The 20599-nt window shown below is 46.6% G+C and overlaps 2 protein-coding genes across 2 annotated transcripts in view; both read right to left on the bottom strand.

Annotated features, from left to right (window-relative positions):
• The window catches only part of LOC121000802 (unconventional myosin-Ig-like), a 251040-nt gene extending 247910 nt beyond the window's left edge, over positions 1-3130 (bottom strand). Inside the window, exon 1 of the mRNA XM_040431450.1 lies at positions 2951-3130. Coding sequence (XP_040287384.1) covers positions 2951-3045 — 95 coding nt within the window. The 5' untranslated portion in view covers positions 3046-3130. The remainder of the gene's footprint in view (positions 1-2950) is intronic.
• A 3311-nt stretch (positions 3131-6441) lies between these two features.
• Positions 6442-11124, bottom strand: LOC121000797. Its single transcript, XM_040431436.1, has 4 exons — positions 10891-11124; positions 8729-8927; positions 8324-8418; positions 6442-7891 (listed from the first exon to the last, which is right to left on the bottom strand). The coding sequence occupies exons 2-4, from the start codon at positions 8910-8912 to the stop codon at positions 6830-6832; spliced, it is 1341 nt and encodes a 446-aa protein (XP_040287370.1). The 5' UTR covers positions 8913-8927; positions 10891-11124; the 3' UTR covers positions 6442-6829.
• Positions 11125-20599: the final 9475 nt, after the last annotated feature.

Below are 20599 nucleotides of genomic sequence, written 5' to 3'. Positions count from 1 at the left end.
TGATCCATCTTTCAGTCTCCCGGACACCCTCCCAGAGCCCCAGTCGTCAGCCAAAGTCCTAGGCGTTCAATTCAGCCATGGGGATTATACCACCCAAAATTGGGACAGCAGGCTCAAGATCGCCGCTCAGAAGGTTGACCAGTGGAAGGGTTGCTCTTTCACCCTCAGGGAAAGGGTGAACCTGATCAAGACTTACCTTCTCCCTTTGCTTATCTATTTGGCCAGTGTATGTGTCTTGCCAGAACCTCTCTGGACTCTGGTTTACAGTCTGTTCTTCCAACTGTTATGGGGGAATAGGCTGAACCTAGTCAAGAGAGAGGTGACATACCGTACGAGGAGATTAGGGGGGTTGGGTATGGTCAACCCAGTGGTGTTCCTTGTGAACACCTTTGTTAAGATCAACCTGGCAAACCTCTGGAAAGAGAGGGCTCCTCCGTGGGTAGTCTCTTGCAGGGGTTGGTTTCGGCCTTTCTTCCAGGAGTGGGAGACAGGAGGGCAAGTGAAGGATTTGCGTACACCTCACGGATATCTTCCGGCTTATGTCCCCCCCGATTCTGAAGGTGATCCGCCGGTGGGGTTTGGGAATGAGGGAAATCAAGGCCCAGTCAAGGAGATCCCTTGATGAGAGGGTCTTGTTGACCCACTTCCAAAAGCCCCTGGCCCTTAAGGATTGCCCAAGCCGGGATCTAGACAAGGGGTTACAGTTGTTAAATTCTGCAAGGATCCCCTTGAAGTTTTGGGACTTGGCTTGGCGCTGCTTTCACGGGAAGCTGTATGTAAGGGATAGCATAGTGGTCAGGTACTTCACATGGAACGCACAGTGTTTAGTTTCAATCCAGCAGAAAGTCCTCCCTGTGGAAGAGGTGTTTAGGAACATTCTAGGTGACCTGGCGAAGGTTCGCTCTCTTGAGTGCGAAAAGGTGGGTATGGATGGGGTCTCTTACCTCTGGAGAGGCTTCACCTTTGATGTGCCTTAGCCTCAGTGGCACTTTTCCTGGTGTTGGGCTGAGGCTTTCACACTAGGTTTTTGTTTTGTATTTAAGATGAGTTTTTGAAGAATGGTTTGCAAATGACTGAACTTGGGCCTTCGGGTGGATTTTAATATTGGTTTGTATAGATTGATATGGTTGTTATAAGATGTATATATTGTATGATAAGGTAAGTGGGGTGTAGTTAGGTTGGGTGGGATGGGGTGGGGGGGGGGTTCATATTTTCGTGTGGGGAGGCCTGCATCCAGCCCTGGACTATGCGGACATGAGGCGAGGGGCTGGGTGTGGGTGGTGGAGGAAGGGCTGGCCTCATGGAGGGACAAGAGGCGGAGGTTGGCCCTGGGTGAAGGTGATAGGATAGATAGATCGGGCGAGTATTCCGCGCGGATGCGATGCGTGAGTTGAACGCATTGCACCCGCACTGAATACCGACCCATTCATTTCTATGGGGCTGTTCACATGAGCTGTGATTTTCACGCATCACTTGTGCTTTGCGTGAAAATCGCAGCATGTTCTATATTATGCGTTTTTCACACAACGCAGGCCCCATAGAAGTGAATGGGGCTGCGTGAAAATCGCAAGCATCGGCAAGCAATTGTGGATGCTAGGAGACGATCGGGATGGGGACCCGATCATTATTATTTTCCCTTATAACATGGTTATAAGGGAAAATAATAGCATTCTGAATACAGAATGCATAGTACAATAGTGCTGGAGGGGTTAAAAAAAAAAATTAAAAATAATTTAACTCACCTTAATCCACTTGCTGGCGCTGCCGGCATCTCGTCTGTCTCCTTCTTTGCTGAAGAGGACCTGTGGTGAGCATTCATTCCAGGACCTGTGGTGACGTCACTCCGGTCATCACATGATCCATCACATGATCTTTTACCATGGTGATGGGTCATGTGATGATCCTGATCAGGATTCTTCCGGCATAGAGCCCCGACGACGGAACTCTATGCCGGAAGACAAGAACGCAAGTGTGAAAGAGCCCTTATAGGGATAAAATCTCATGACAGAATCCCTTTAATATTAGTGTTTTGCACCCTGCTATTCACATGAGTCTTGGGTGCTCAGGGTATTGAGGTCTCAGCTGATGAGTAACACATTATACTGTTTTTATGCTCCACGTCATGAATTTTGTCTGAGCTTTCTCCCTTATATTTAGCGAATACACTAATATAAATGTATATCCCCCGGTGTCTTCATTAATCCATAGAAATACTTGAACGCTATTGTGTGTGAATAAACTACTGGCAGCGGCCCTGTTGCCTCCTGTGCAGGGATAAAAAGAAAACAGGTGTAGAAGCACAAAGCAACTGAACAGCGCCCCAAGTGGCGACATAAGCCAATAAGAAATACAACATTCACCTACAGGTAAGAATGATACGCCATGAAGAAGATCCTCATTGACTGTAGCACCATGGACACAAACCAGGGAGTGCGGATATGGGGGCAAAGGCTCCTCTTTCACAAGAGAAGACACCGGTATTATATACGGCACATGGTAGGAGGGGGCGATCCAGAATTTACACTGCCATCCATTACACCTCCGCTTCTACCACCCCAGGAGGATTTTTATTTATTCCTTTGATGCATTTCCATTGATCCAAGACGTGGACGTCATATTGGGTGCATCACGCCTGCAAACTTTACCTTCCGACTTGAATATGTCATGGACCAAACTCCATCAACATTCCAGACCTGGAGAATCTGATCTATTCCATTGATTTCTTGGACAAGCTCAATGTCAGAAATTCCAAGTACCAGAAACTTCTGGACTCAGGTTCTGGAGATGTACTAGATGCCATGGACCACTTATCTTGGTAAAAAGTGGGACTCTACTTTTATGTCCCCCCTCCCCCATCAGTGTTATCTATGAGACCAGTCGTGGTGACATTTAGATGCAGTTCCCCCATCAGAGATACCTACTTCTGTAGAAGACTTTCCTTTTAACCTACCTGAGCTTCAGATTCGCCATGAAGTCCTCCATAGTCACATTGTCCAAGAGAACAAAATCCGCCTTCCCAAACTCCAAGCTCTCCTGCTCCGCCATCCCGCCAGACAAGGAGGGACCTCGCCCGAGACGGAGGTGCAAATAAAGGACCAAAGTAAATTTTGCAACTGAAGACTTTGCACAGGAAGAGTGAGGACGAGAGCCGCTCTGCGACTTCCTGGTGCGGTTTCAGGCGGGGAGGTTTGAGGGGAAGTTCAGAGATGACTGTCACCGACCACGGATGAAAGGGATGGTCCACGTGAGTGATGAAACCACCGGCGCAATACAACTTTACTGCGGTGGTCATTCTCTGGTCAGTGATCGCCGACGACAGCGGCTGATAAAGGGGAACATCAAGAAACAGGAGGAAAATTAACCTAATAGCAAAGCTTTCTGAGCTCTGATGATGTCATCCTTGTAAACTATAAGATGTGATGTCATTCCAGTCACATGACTCATGGTGAAGGAGCTGTAATTCAATATATACCTCACGGCCACACATAGTGGACAATGTTGGGGACTAGAGAGGTGAGTGAGCGCTGGACCACTGACCCCTACCTGGAACCCCTCACTGCTCTAGACCACCAGGTAGACTGATATCAACCCTTTGGATGCTTTAGATCACCACATATATTGACATTTCAATTCTTTGCCTAAGATCACCAGTGATACTGGTAAACCCTTTGACTACCCTAGACCACCAGGGATCCTCACATTACCTCCCTCACTGTGCTATACCATCAGCTATATTGACATTAGCACCTTTACTGCAATAGACCCCTAGGGATGCTGATACTAAACCCTTCACGGCCCTAGACTACCAGGAATGCTAACAGTAACCCCTTCACTGCCCAAGCTCACCATGGATACTGACAATAACCCCTTCACTTCCCTAGACCACCAAGGATGCGGACACTGACCCCTTCACTTCCCAAGACCACCAGGGATACAGAAGCATTGAGGGAACACTGGGATCAAGTGGAAAGCTACGGGTGGGTTGCAGCAGGCGGGCATGAAGTTGCTGGGTCCTCAGGGCACATGAGCCTGTGATTGTTATCATCCATGGTGAACTTCACGCTGCCCCTTTCCCGGTTCTGCTCCCGGTGTGTAATCCTCCTTGCTCGACCAGGTGAAGTGTTTCTTCACTGTTACAAACATCAGAACTCATAGGACGGGGCCCTGGAAGATTTACAGCAGACGCCTTCGCCCCCCGACAGCGGGTGGAAATACTTAACACTGTGGTGGGCACCGTGAGCGTCTCTGTGTAAATACAGCGCTGGTAGAGTTCCCCTTTAAGCATACATGTTTGCAGTGTGGCATAATAAGGTACATGGTCACAGATGGCAGCACTTCCTCCCTGTCTGCACCCAGACCTGAGTTACTAAATCTGTTTGGTACTTGTCACTTCCGGACTTCAGACTCCGCGACTTCCTCAGGAACAGGTGAAGACGAATCTGACACGGGGGATGACCGAAAGTACAGTGCAAACCTCTGCCGCTCTCTACTTTAAGAAAGCTTCACCATAATTAAGATCTCTGCTTGCTGCCAGTGAATGGGTCAGTTTGATGTAATCATGGCCAGCTACATAAATCTAAGCCAATAACGTATGATACAGTCTGCTGAGCTGTGTATCTAATCATATCCTGTGTGATACAGTCTGCTGAGCTGTGTATCTAATCCTGTCCTGTGTGATACTGTCTGCTGAGCTGTGTATCTAATCCTATCCTGTGTGATACAGTCTGCTGAGCTGTGTATCTAATCCTGTCCTGTGTGATAGTCTGCTGAGCTGTGTATCTAATCCTATCCTGTGTGATACTGTCTGCTGAGCTGTGTATCTAATCCTATCCTGTGTGATACTGTCTGCTGAGCTGTGTATCTAATCCTATCCTGTGTGATACTGTCTGCTGAGCTGTGTATCTAATCCTGCCCTGTGTGATACTGTCTGCTGAGCTGTGTATCTAATCCTGTCCTGTGTGATACTGTCTGCTGAGCTGTGTATCTAATCCTATCCTGTGTGATACTGTCTGCTGACCTGTGTATCTAATCCTCTCCTGTGTGATACTGCCTGCTGAGCTGTGTATCTAATCCTATCCCGTGTGATACTGCCTGCTGAGCTGTGTATCTAATCCTCTCCTGTGTGATACTGTCTGCTGAGCTGTGTATCTAATCCTATCCTGTGTGATACTGCCTGCTGAGCTGTGTATCTAATCCTGTCCTGTGTGATACTGTCTGCTGACCTGTGTATCTAATCCTCTCCTGTGTGATACTGCCTGCTGAGCTGTGTATCTAATCCTCTCCTGTGTGATACTGCCTGCTGAGCTGTGTATCTAATCCTATCCCGTGTGATACTGCCTGCTGAGCTGTGTATCTAATCCTCTCCTGTGTGATACTGTCTGCTGAGCTGTGTATCTAATCCTGCCCTGTGTGATACTGTCTGCTGAGCTGTGTATCTAATCCTCTCCTGTGTGATACTGTCTGCTGAGCTGTGTATCTAATCCTCTCCTGTGTGATACTGTCTGCTGAGCTGTGTATCTAATCCTATCCTGTGTGATACTGCCTGCTGAGCTGTGTATCTAATCCTGTCCTGTGTGATACTGTCTGCTGACCTGTGTATCTAATCCTCTCCTGTGTGATACTGCCTGCTGAGCTGTGTATCTAATCCTCTCCTGTGTGATACTGCCTGCTGAGCTGTGTATCTAATCCTATCCCGTGTGATACTGCCTGCTGAGCTGTGTATCTAATCCTCTCCTGTGTGATACTGTCTGCTGAGCTGTGTATCTAATCCTGCCCTGTGTGATACTGTCTGCTGAGCTGTGTATCTAATCCTCTCCTGTGTGATACTGTCTGCTGAGCCGTGTATCTAATCCTGTCGTGTGATACTGTCCGCTGAGCTGTGTATCTAATCCTCTCCTGTGTGATACTGTCTGCTGAGCTGTGTATCTAATCCTATCCTGTGTGATACTGATAATGTATAGAATATATGAATTCATTTTTTGATGATATTCTCATTGATTGAGATCGACGTGTAAACCAGTCCTGTGTCGTCCCGTCTCGGAGAAGCGTACTACAACCCCCATCATGCAGTGCCTCTCGCTATGATACATGTGTTGCCATTCATAATAAAGTGATCATTTATTGAAGAATTATAGATACATTGTATAAGACGTTAGTTTATGATTTGCAGTTGGATTCTCTGACTACGACTACAGCGATTTGATCATTTCTCACTCTGATTATACGGAGCACATTTGAAGTATGCGATCCGTCCAGATCACTTGCATGCGTCACGGTCCGACCGTGGGTGTAACTGACCTGAGCTCACCGCATCGTGCATCCCTATGATCTAGATTTCACAGCTCGTGCCCGTATTGCGGCCCGTTCACTTGGTCGGTGTGTAACCGCGGGGCTTCTGTCTGTGTCTCCGCACGACAAAGCCGTAGTGCATGCATTACTTTTTTGCGTTGCGGACGGACCACGGACCTATTCAAGTTGAATGGGTCCGAATCCATCTGCGAAATCCGCACAGATTTTGCCCGTGCAGTGGGGACCGCAAATTGCGGTCCTCAATGCACAGAACGCCCGATCAACAGCCGTGTGCTTGAGTTAAACGCACACTCGGGTCGTGACGCACGTGAGCAATGTGGACGGATGGCACGCCCTGAACTGTCCCTTACAATACGTTCGTGACAAACTCAGCTCTGCTAACTCCTATATAACTGCAGTATAATGTGATCTGGTGAAGGTTTTGTTGCGGATGGGGCCCCATGTTTAGATACCACGGGGCCAATTAGCTGAACACTTCTGGGCGACTGACCTCCCCGCACTATACTGAGACCACCCGCTGTCATTTCCAGGGTTTTCTTGTCTGACTGCCCGAGGACTTTCCTCTTCCAGAACCTGCCCCATCTTGCCGGCTCTCTCTTTCCCTGACTTGGGCCTCCTGACCGGCTTCTCGCCCGCTCACCCTTCCAACCGACGCTGCGGGATGTGTCGCCAAGTCCATGCCTACTATGGGGGAGCCCGAACCTTGCTGCCATCTGCCGTGGGTTCCTTTCCACTCCTGCAGAAAGTTCAGGACCCTCTCGGGAGGTCCGATCAGGTCCAGCGAGTTGTTGGTGCCGGGCGCTGAACAGATGTCACGGCTAAGCAACAACCTCTGGATCAGTTCCTCATCAGCGCCGCGCGGCAGTTCGATGTTTGCTTCCCGTAGACCGCGGTGATAAGCGTCAAACATCCTTACCGCGTCATCGCACGCCTCTCTGAAGAGTTCCGGCTGCGCCGGTGCCTGGGAGGTCAATGTGATGCTGGTAAAGCCGTCGTGATTTCTGAATTTCATTTGGATATTGCGTTGTCTCAGAAAGTGATCGAGGGCGTCTTGTCGACATGTTCTTAGGTATCTGACGACTGCAGGGTCTACAGGGAAGGTATGGGACAGCGTCGTGGCGGCGTCGGCGGTCTGGATGCGCGTTGGCGTCGGCGGTCTGGCTACTTTTGGGGACGAGTTTTGAGGACTCGTCCTTGGATGTTGGGTTGGGCTACCAAGACGGTTCTGATTATCTTCTGTGACATCTCGTGCCGAGTGTCCTCTGCCCTCGGGCCGTCTTCCGCCGGATGATGAGGGTGACTTCCGTTCTGGGGTTGTGGACGGATTCGGAGGGGCTCGTCGCCCCCTATCTTCTGACCGATTTCCGCTTGCTGCAGGTGAATTGTGTTTAGGTTTCTCCCGAAAGAGGATCCTGTACAGGTCCTGGCGACATCTCCTCAAATCGCAGAACTCCCCTTGGACACCAAGGACCACGCCGCGCTCACAGTATATACTGAGCTTACGTCGTAGCAGGAGCCGCTTCACCTCTGGCACATCGCTGAAATACGACAGGTCCAGGAGAGTCTTCACGGGCATGGAAAACTGTGGGGCAAGCCAGAAGGCGAAGGGTTAAGAAAAAAAAGACGATCGCCAAGTCCCGTGTTAATGAAGTTCTGCAGCTTTCCCATACTTTGTGTTCCAATTTCTTATTGTTTTCAAGATCTCAGCTTGCTGTTCATAGATCTGATCCTGATCACACAGCTGAGGGTTTGTTACAATGTGTCAGTCCAGGGTTCAGGACTGGAGAGATATATTAGTGCTGCTGATGACTATATCAAGCAGGAGCAGGCGGTTCAGCTTCTGGATTTATATTGTTTTCATTCATTGACAGCAAGCAGAAAATAACAAGGAATCGAAACACAAAAGTATATGAGAAAGTCTATTTTACCAAGAAGTCGGAGTAGAGCGGTGTCACAGTCCTCCAGATTCTGGACTATGGGACTAGGAGAACGACGGCACTGACGGAACACCTACCTGGGAGCCGCGAGGCTGGGGGCGCCTCACCTCCAGAGGGTGGGTACAGTCCTCTATGACCAGGGAGTGCTTCCTGCCCAGAATCCTCTTTGCCACTATAATAAAAAGTGCGTTACTTTGTGCGCCACCGGGCGGAATACAAAATACTTCATAACCTGCTGCAAATTAAAGGGGAACTCCACTTACAAGGTAAAACATCAGTGTACACAGCTCCGATGCGGATCCATGTGCTGCCAGACAATCCCGGTGAAGTCTCATCTCCCATATAGTCGGAGGCAGAGGAAAGGGAGCACGTGATCAGACTACACGGGGATCGCTTGTCGTCTGTTACCGTGGAGACGCACAGGTCTGCATGGGAGCTGTGTACAATGCGCAAAACCTAAAGAATAGCAAATAATAAATCACCTTCCTCGTCTTCAAACACCAGCGAGGCCACGCCCTCCGCCCCCGTGGGGTATCGAACCTCGACTTCATATGCGCCCCCATTTCTCGGTCGCAGGAAATGCAATAAAAGCTGATCTCTGATAAAATCGTCATCGTACGGGCGGCGGGGGAAGCCGGACACTTCTATCACTCGTCTGTCAGCCATGGCGGCGGCGGCGGTCTAGTCCGAAAAGAGATATCAGAAGACTAGACCAAGCATGGACCATACAGACCGGCAGTGCGGGGGTTACTACATCTATACAGACCGGCAGTGCAGGGGTTACTACATTTATACAGACCGGCAGTGCGGGGGTAACTACATCTATACAGACCGGCAGTGCAGGGGTTACTACATCTATACAGACCGGCAGTGCAGGGGTTACTACATCTATACAGACCGGCAGTGCAGGGGTTACTGCATCTATACCGACCGGCAGTGCAGGGGTTACTGCATCTATACAGACCGGCAGTGCAGGGGTTACTACATCTATCCGACCGGCAGTGTAGGAGTTACTACATCTATACAGACCGGCAGTGCAGGGGTTACTACATCTATACAGACCGGCAGTGCAGGGGTTACTGCATCTATACAGACCGGCAGTGCAGGGGTTACTACATCTATACAGACCGGCAGTGCAGGGGTTACTACATCTATACAGACCGGCAGTGCAGGGGTTACTGCATCTATACAGACCGGCAGTGCAGGAGTTACTACATCTATACAGACCGGCAGTGCAGGGGTTACTACATCTATACAGACCGGCAGTGCAGGGGTTACTACATCTATACAGACCGGCAGTGCAGGGGTTACTACATCTATACCGACCGGCAGTGCAGGGGTTACTACATCTATACCGACCGGCAGTGCAGGGGTTACTACATCTATACAGACCGGCAGTGCAGGGGTTACTACATCTATACAGACCGGCAGTGCAGGGGTTACTACATCTATACAGACCGGCAGTGCAGGGGTTACTGCATCTATACAGACCGGCAGTGCAGGGGTTACTACATCTATACAGACCGGCAGTGCAGGGGTTACTACATCTATACAGACCGGCAGTGCAGGAGTTACTACATCTATACAGACCGGCAGTGCAGGGGTTACTGCATCTATACAGACCGGCAGTGCAGGGGTTACTGCATCTATACCGACCGGCAGTGCAGGGGTTACTGCATCTATACAGACCGGCAGTGCAGGGGTTACTACATTTATACAGACCGGCAGTGCAGGGGTTACTGCATCTATACAGACCGGCAGTGCAGGGGTTACTACATCTATACAGACCGGCAGTGCAGGGGTTACTACATCTATACAGACCGGCAGTGCAGGGGTTACTACATCTATACAGACCGGCAGTGCAGGGGTTACTACATCTATACAGACCGGCAGTGCAGGGGTTACTACATCTATACAGGGGGGCAGTGCAGGGGTTACTACATCTATACAGGGGGGCAGTGCAGGGGTTACTACATCTATACAGGGGGGCAGTGCAGGGGTTACTACATCTATACAGACCGGCAGTGCAGGGGTTACTACATCTATACAGACCGGCAGTGCAGGGGTTACTACATCTATACCGACCGGCAGTGCAGGGGTTACTACATCTATACAGACCGGCAGTGCAGGGGTTACTACATCTATACAGACCGGCAGTGCAGGGGTTACTACATCTATACAGACCGGCAGTGCAGGGGTTACTACATCTATACAGACCGGCAGTGCAGGGGTTACTACATCTATACAGACCGGCAGTGCAGGGGTTACTACATCTATACAGACCGGCAGTGCAGGGGTTACTACATCTATACAGACCGGCAGTGCAGGGGTTACTACATCTATACAGACCGGCAGTGCAGGGGTTACTACATCTATACAGACCGGCAGTGCAGGGGTTACTACATCTATACAGACCGGCAGTGCAGGGGTTACTACATCTATACCGACCGGCAGTGCAGGGGTTACTACATCTATACAGACCGGCAGTGCAGGGGTTACTGCATCTATACAGACCGGCAGTGCAGAGGTTACTACATCTATACAGACCGGCAGTGCAGGGGTTACTATATCTTTACAGACCGGCAGTGCAGGGGTTACTTGCACCACTCGGACGTTGCCCGGTAACCAGTAGTTCGGCCGTTACCTGCTCTGAGTGTCCCGCTCGCTGATTGGCTGGTAACAGCTACCACTGTGTCTACAGGGGCCTTCTATGGCCTTTAACCCTTCATCTTCCGGTTGCACGTTTTAGATCATCACAAGACGGCGGTAAGACAGCAGCTGCAGTGTGGACGGCGTCCTGTGTCCCTGAGAAGAACTGCCCGGGCGCCCCTCACCTCAGCCAGGGTCCAGGCGTGCTGCTGCTGCCTCCAGAAGTGGCCTCTGACTCTGTGAAGAAGCGAAAGTGAAAGTTCACACAGAAAGTTCCCGCCTACATTGCAACTGACTGCACGCCTCCAGTATATAGTGAGTGGTATATACAGGACACAGGGCAGTATATAGAGAACAGTATATACAGGACACAGGGCAGTATATAGAGAACAGTATATACAGGACACAGGGCAGGATATAGAGAACGGTATATACAGGATATAGAGAACAGTATATACAGGACACAGGGCAGGATATAGAGAACGGTATATACAGGACACAGGGCAGTATATAGAGAACAGTATATACAGGACACAGGGCAGGATATAGAGAACGGTGTATACAGGACACAGGGCAGTATATAGAGAACGGTATATACAGGACACAGGGCAGGATATAGAGAACAGTATATACAGGACACAGGGCAGGATATAGAGAACAGTATATACAGGGCACAGGGCAGGATATAGAGAACAGTATATACAGGACACAGGGCAGTATATAGAGAACAGTATATACAGGACACAGGGCAGGATATAGAGAACAGTATATACAGGACACAGGGCAGGATATAGAGAACAGTATATACAGGACACAGGGCAGGATATAGAGAACAGTATATACAGGACACAGGGCAGGATATAGAGAACAGTATATACAGGACACAGGGCAGGATATAGAGAACAGTATATACAGGACACAGGGCAGGATATAGAGAACAGTATATACAGGACACAGGGCAGGATATAGAGAACAGTATATACAGGACACAGGGCAGGATATAGAGAACAGTATATACAGGACACAGGGCAGGATATAGAGAACGGTATATACAGGACACAGGGCAGGATATAGAGAACGGTATATACAGGACACAGGGCAGGATATAGAGAACGGTATATACAGGACACAGGGCAGGATATAGAGAACGGTATATACAGGACACAGGGCAGGATATAGAGAACGGTATATACAGGACACAGGGCAGGATATAGAGAACAGTATATACAGGACACAGGGCAGGATATAGAGAACAGTATATACAGGACACAGGGCAGGATATAGTGAGTGGTATATACAGGACACAGGGCAGGATATAGAGAACAGTATATACAGGACACAGGGCAGGATATAGAGAACAGTATATACAGGACACAGGGCAGTATATAGAGAACAGTATATACAGGACACAGGGCAGGATATAGTGAGTGGTATATACAGGACACAGGGCAGGATATAGAGAACAGTATATACAGGACACAGGGCAGGATATAGAGAACAGTATATACAGGGCACAGGGCAGGATATAGAGAACAGTATATACAGGACACAGGGCAGTATATAGAGAACAGTATATACAGGACACAGGGCAGGATATAGAGAACAGTATATACAGGACACAGGGCAGGATATAGAGAACAGTATATATAGGACACAGGGCAGGATATAGAGAACAGTATATACAGGACACAGGGCAGGATATAGAGAACAGTATATACAGGACACAGGGCAGGATATAGAGAACAGTATATACAGGACACAGGGCAGGATATAAAGAACAGTATATACAGGACACAGGGCAGGATATAGAGAACAGTATATACAGGACACAGGGCAGTATATAGAGAACAGTATATGCAGGATACAGGGCAGGCTATAGAGAACGGTATATACAGGACACAGGGCAGGATATAGAGAACAGTATATACAGGACACAGGGCAGGATATAGAGAACAGTATATACAGGACACAGGGCAGGATATAGAGAACAGTATATACAGGACACAGGGCAGTATATACAGAACGGTATATACAGGACACAGGGCAGGATATAGAGAACAGTATATACAGGACACAGGGCAGGATATAGAGAACAGTATATACAGGACACAGGGCAGGATATAGAGAACAGTATATACAGGATACAGGGCAGGCTATAGAGAACGGTATATACAGGACACAGGGCAGGATATAGAGAACAGTATATACAGGACACAGGGCAGTATATACAGGACACAGGGCAGGATATAGAGAACAGTATATACAGGACACAGGGCAGGATATACAGAACGGTATATACAGGACACAGGGCAGGATATAGAGAACAGTATATACAGGACACAGGGCAGTATATAGAGAACAGTATATACAGGACACAGGGCAGGATATAGAGAACAGTATATACAGGGCAGGATATAGAGAACAGTATATACAGGACACAGGGCAGGATATAGAGAACGGTATATACAGGACACAGGGCAGGATATAGAGAACAGTATATACAGGGCAGGATATAGAGAACAGTATATACAGGACACAGGGCAGTATATAGAGAATAGTATATACAGGACACAGGGCAGTATATAGCAAACAGTATATACAGGACACAGGGCAGGATATAGAGAACGGTATATACAGGACACAGGGCAGGATATAGAGAACAGTATATACAGGACACAGGGCAGTATATACAGGACACAGGGCAGTATATAGAGAACAGTATATACAGGACACAGGGCAGTATATAGAGAACAGTATATACAGGACACAGGGCAGGATATAGAGAACAGTATATACAGGACACAGGGCAGGATATAGAGAACAGTATATACAGGACACAGGGCAGTATATACAGGACACAGGGCAGTATATAGAGAACAGTATATACAGGACACAGGGCAGTATATAGAGAACAGTATATACAGGACACAGGGCAGTATATAGAGAACAGTATATACAGGACACAGGGCAGTATATAGAGAACAGTATATACAGGGCAGTATATACAGGACACAGGGCAGGATATAGAGAACAGTATATACAGGGCAGTATATAGAGAACAGTATATACAGGACACAGGGCAGGACATAGAGAACAGTATATACAGGACACAGGGGAGGATATAGAGAACAGTATATACAGGGCAGGATATAGAGAACAGTATATACAGGACACAGGGCAGGATATAGAGAACAGTATATACAGGACACAGGGCAGTATATAGAGAACAGTATATACAGGGCAGGATATAGAGAACAGTATATACAGGACACAGGGCAGTATATAGAGAACAGTATATACAGGACACAGGGCAGTATATAGAGAACAGTATATACAGGACACAGGGCAGTATATAGAGAACAGTATATACAGGACACAGGGCAGTATATAGAGAACAGTATATACAGGACACAGGGCAGGATATAGAGAACAGTATATACAGGACACAGGGCAGGATATACAGAACGGTATATACAGGACACGGCAGGATATAGAGAACAGTATATACAGGACACAGGGCAGTATATACAGGACACAGGGCAGTATATAGAGAACAGTATATACAGGGCAGTATATAGAAAACAGTATATACAGGACACAGGGCAGTATATAGAGAACAGTATATACAGGACACAGGGCAGGATATAGAGGACAGTATATACAGGACACAGGGCAGTATATAGAGAACAGTATATACAGGACACAGGGCAGGATATAGAGAACAGTATATACAGGACACAGGGCAGGATATACAGAACAGTATACACAGGACACAGGGCAGGATATAGAGAACAGTATATACAGGACACAGGGCAGGATATAGAGAACAGTATATACAGGACACAGGGCAGTATATAGAGAACAGTATATACAGGACACAGGGCAGGATATAGAGAACAGTATATACAGGACACAGGGCAGGATATAGAGAACAGTATATACAGGACACAGGGCAGGATATAAAGAACAGTATATACAGGACACAGGGCAGGATATAGAGAACAGTATATACAGGACACAGGGCAGGATATAGAGAACAGTATATACAGGACACAGGGCAGGATATAAAGAACAGTATATACAGGACACAGGGCATTATATACAGAACAGTATATACAGGACACAGGGCAGGATATAGAGAACGGTATATACAGGACACAGGGCAGTATATACAGAACGGTATATACAGGACACAGGGCAGTATATAGAGAACAGTATATACAGGACACAGGGCAGTATATAGAGAACAGTATATACAGGACACAGGGCAGGATATAGAGAACAGTATATACAGGACACAGGGCAGTATATACAGAACGGTATATACAGGACACAGGGCAGGATATAGAGAACGGTATATACAGGGCAGGATATAGAGAACAGTATATACAGGACACAGGGCAGTATATACAGAACGGTATATACAGGACACAGGGCAGGATATAGAGAACAGTATATACAGGACACAGGGCAGTATATACAGAACGGTATATACAGGACACAGGGCAGGATATAGAGAACAGTATATACAGGACACAGGGCAGGATATAGAGAACAGTATATACAGGACACAGGGCAGTATATAGTGAGTGGTATATACAGGACACAGGGCAGTATATAGAGAACAGTATATACAGGACACAGGGCAGTATATACAGAACGGTATATACAGGACACAGGGCAGGATATAGAGAACAGTATATACAGGACACAGGGCAGTATATACAGGACACAGGGCAGTATATAGAGAACAGTATATACAGGACACAGGGCAGTATATAGAGAACAGTATATACAGGACACAGGGCAGGATATAGAGAACAGTATATACAGGACACAGGGCAGTATATAGAGAACAGTATATACAGGACACAGGGCAGTATATAGAGAACAGTATATACAGGACACAGGGCAGGATATAGAGAACAGTATATACAGGACACAGGGCAGGATATAGAGAACAGTATATACAGGACACAGGGCAGTATATAGAGAACGGTATATACAGGACACAGGGCAGGATATAGAGAACAGTATATACAGGACACAGGGCAGGATATAGAGAACAGTATATACAGGACACAGGGCAGTATATAGAGAACAGTATATACAGGATACAGGGCAGGATATAGAGAACAGTATATACAGGACACAGGGCAGGATATAGAGAACAGTATATACAGGACACAGGGCAGTATATACAGAACGGTATATACAGGACACAGGGCAGTATATAGAGAACAGTATATACAGGACACAGGGCAGGATATAGAGAACAGTATATACAGGACACAGGGCAGGATATAGAGAACAGTATATACAGGACACAGGGCAGTATATACAGAACGGTATATACAGGACACAGGGCAGGATATAGAGAACAGTATATACAGGACACAGGGCAGTATATACAGGACACAGGGCAGTATATAGAGAACAGTATATACAGGACACAGGGCAGTATATAGAGAACAGTATATACAGGACACAGGGCAGTATATAGAGAACAGTATATACAGGACACAGGGCAGGATATAGAGAACAGTATATACAGGACACAGGGCAGGATATAGAGAACAGTATATACAGGACACAGGGCAGGATATAGAGAACAGTATATACAGGACACAGGGCAGGATATACAGAACGGTATATACAGGACACAGGGCAGGATATAGAGAACAGTATATACAGGACACAGGGCAGTATATACAGGACACAGGGCAGTATATACAGAACGGTATATACAGGACACAGGGCAGGATATAGAGAACAGTATATACAGGACACAGGGCAGTATATAGAGAACGGTATATACAGGACACAGGGCAGTATATAGAGAACAGTATATACAGGACACAGGGCAGGATATAGAGAACAGTATATACAGGACACAGGGCAGTATATAGAGAACAGTATATACAGGACACAGGGCAGTATATAGAGAACAGTATATACAGGACACAGGGCAGGATATAGAGAACAGTATATACAGGACACAGGGCAGGATATAGAGAACAGTATATACAGGACACAGGGCAGTATATACAGAACGGTATATACAGGACACAGGGCAGGATATAGAGAACAGTATATACAGGACACAGGGCAGTATATACAGGACACAGGGCAGTATATAGAGAACAGTATATACAGGACACAGGGCAGTATATAGAGAACAGTATATACAGGACACAGGGCAGTATATAGAGAACAGTATATACAGGACACAGGGCAGTATATAGAGAACAGTATATACAGGACACAGGGCAGGATATAGAGAACAGTATATACAGGACACAGGGCAGGATATACAGAACGGTATATACAGGACACAGGGCAGGATATAGAGAACAGTATATACAGGACACAGGGCAGTATATACAGGACACAGGGCAGTATATAGAGAACAGTATATACAGGACACAGGGCAGGATATAGAGAACAGTATATACAGGACACAGGGCAGGATATACAGAACGGTATATACAGGACACAGGGCAGGATATAGAGAACAGTATATACAGGACACAGGGCAGGATATAGAGAACAGTATATACAGGACACAGGGCAGGATATACAGAACGGTATATACAGGACACAGGGCAGGATATAGAGAACAGTATATACAGGACACAGGGCAGTATATACAGGACACAGGGCAGTATATACAGAACGGTATATACAGGACACAGGGCAGGATATAGAGAACAGTATATACAGGACACAGGGCAGTATATACAGGACACAGGGCAGTATATAGAGAACAGTATATACAGGACACAGGGCAGTATATAGAGAACAGTATATACAGGACACAGGGCAGGATATAGAGAACAGTATATACAGGACACAGGGCAGTATATAGAGAACAGTATATACAGGACACAGGGCAGGATATAGAGAACAGTATATACAGGACACAGGGCAGTATATAGAGAACAGTATATACAGGACACAGGGCAGTATATAGTGAGTGGTATATACAGGACACAGGGCAGTATATAGTGAGTGGTATATACAGGACACAGGGCAGTATATAGAGAACAGTATATACAGGACACAGGGCAGGATATAGAGAACGGTATATACAGGACACAGGGCAGTATATAGAGAACAGTATATACAGGACACAGGGCAGGATATAGAGAACAGTATATACAGGACACAGGGCAGTATATACAGAACGGTATATACAGGACACAGGGCAGGATATAGAGAACAGTATATACAGGACACAGGGCAGGATATAGAGAACGGTATATACAGGACACAGGGCAGGATATAGAGAACGGTATATACAGGACACAGGGCAGTATATAGAGAACGGTATATACAGGACACAGGGCAGGATATAGAGAACAGTATATACAGGACACAGGGCAGGATATAGAGAACAGTATATACAGGACACAGGGCAGTATATACAGGACACAGGGCAGTATATACAGAACGGTATATACAGGACACAGGGCAGGATATAGAGAACAGTATATACAGGACACAGGGCAGTATATACAGGACACAGGGCAGTATATAGAGAACAGTATATACAGGACACAGGGCAGTATATAGAGAACAGTATATACAGGACACAGGGCAGGATATAGAGAACAGTATATACAGGACACAGAGCAGTATATAGAGAACAGTATATACAGGACACAGGGCAGGATATAGAGAACAGTATATACAGGACACAGGGCAGTATATAGAGGGCAGTATATACAGGACACAGGGCAGTATATAGAGGATACAAGACAGTATATAGAGAACAGTATATACAGGACACAGGGCAGTATATAGAGAACAGTATATACAGGACACAGGGCAGTATATAGAGAACAGTATATACAGGACACAGGGTAGGATATAGAGAACAGTATATACAGGACACAGGGCAGTATATAGAGAACAGTATATACAGGACACAGGGCAGGATATAGAGAACAGTATATACAGGACACAGGGCAGGATATAGAGAACGGTATATACAGGACACAGGGCAGTATATACAGAACGGTATATACAGGACACAGGGCAGGATATAGAGAACAGTATATACAGGACACAGGGCAGTATATAGAGAACAGTATATACAGGACACAGGGCAGGATATAGAGAACAGTATATACAGGACACAGGGCAGGATATAGTGAGTGGTATATACAGGACACAGGGCAGTATATAGTGAGTGGTATATACAGGACACAGGGCAGGATATAGAGAACAGTATATACAGGACACAGGGCAGTATATAGAGAACAGTATATACAGGACACAGGGCAGGATATAGAGAACAGTATATACAGGACACAGGGCAGTATATAGAGAACAGTATATACAGGACACAGGGCAGTATATAGAGAACAGTATATACAGGACACAGGGCAGGATATAGAGAACAGTATATACAGGACACAGGGCAGGATATAGAGAACAGTATATACAGGACACAGGGCAGTATATAGAGAACAGTATATACAGGACACAGGGCAGGATATAGAGAACGGTATATACAGGACACAGGGCAGGATATAGAGAACGGTATATACAGGACACAGGACAGGATATAGAGAACAGTATATACAGGACACAGGGCAGTATATACAGGACACAGGGCAGTATATAGAGAACAGTATATACAGGACACAGGGCAGTATATAGAGAACAGTATATACAGGACACAGGGCAGTATATAGAGAACAGTATATACAGGACACAGGACAGTGTATAGAGAACAGTATATACAGGACACAGGGCAGGATATAGAGAACGGTATATACAGGACACAGGGCAGTATATAGAGAACAGTATATACAGGACACAGGGCAGGATATAGAGAACAGTATATACAGGACACAGGGCAGGATATAGAGAACGGTATATACAGGACACAGGGCAGGATATAGAGGACAGTATATACAGGACACAGGGCAGTATATAGAGAACAGTATATACAGGACACAGGGCAGGATATAGAGAACAGTATATACAGGACACAGGGCAGGATATAGAGAACAGTATATACAGGACACAGGGCAGTATATAGAGAACAGTATATACAGGACACAGGGCAGTATATAGAGAACAGTATATACAGGACACAGGGCAGGATATAGAGAACAGTATATACAGGACACAGGGCAGGATATAAAGAACAGTATATACAGGACACAGGGCAGGATATAGAGAACAGTATATACAGGACACAGGGCAGTATATAGAGAACAGTATATACAGGACACAGGGCAGGATATAGAGAACGGTATATACAGGACACGGCAGGATATAGAGGACAGTATATACAGGACACAGGGCAGGATATAGAGAACAGTATATACAGGACACAGGGCAGGATATAGAGAACAGTATATACAGGACACAGGGCAGGATATAGAGAACAGTATATACAGGATACAGGGCAGGATATAGAGGTCACGGCAGTATATACAGGACACTGGGCAGTATATAGAGGATACAAGACAGTATATAGGACACAGGGCAGTATATAAAGGACACTGGGTAGTATACACAGGATGCAGAACAGTATATACAGAACACATGGCAGTATATAGAGGACACGGTAGTATACACAGGACGCGGGGTAGTATATAGCTGGTCAATGGGCAGTCATACTGGGAGTTATAGCCGTATAGTTGAATTTTGTGTATTGTAGTCTCCGTTATATGTTGACCAGGACC

This window comes from Bufo bufo, chromosome 5 (genome assembly GCF_905171765.1).
Source record: "Bufo bufo chromosome 5, aBufBuf1.1, whole genome shotgun sequence".
Taxonomy (NCBI): domain Eukaryota; kingdom Metazoa; phylum Chordata; class Amphibia; order Anura; family Bufonidae; genus Bufo; species Bufo bufo.
The sequence above is the reverse complement of the archived record's forward strand: the minus strand, read 5'-3'. Positions and strand labels throughout refer to the sequence as shown.

Coding starts and splice junctions, on each gene's coding strand:
- LOC121000797 (XM_040431436.1), bottom strand. CDS start 8,912: ATGGCTGACAGACGAGTGATAGAAGTGTCCGGCTTCCCCCGCCGCCCG. Junction 8,419..8,728: donor GGTGTTTGAAGACGAGGAAG/GTGATTTATTAT, acceptor TTTTTATTATAG/TGGCAAAGAGGATTCTGGGC. Junction 7,892..8,323: donor CCCAGCCTCGCGGCTCCCAG/GTAGGTGTTCCG, acceptor CTTGCCCCACAG/TTTTCCATGCCCGTGAAGAC.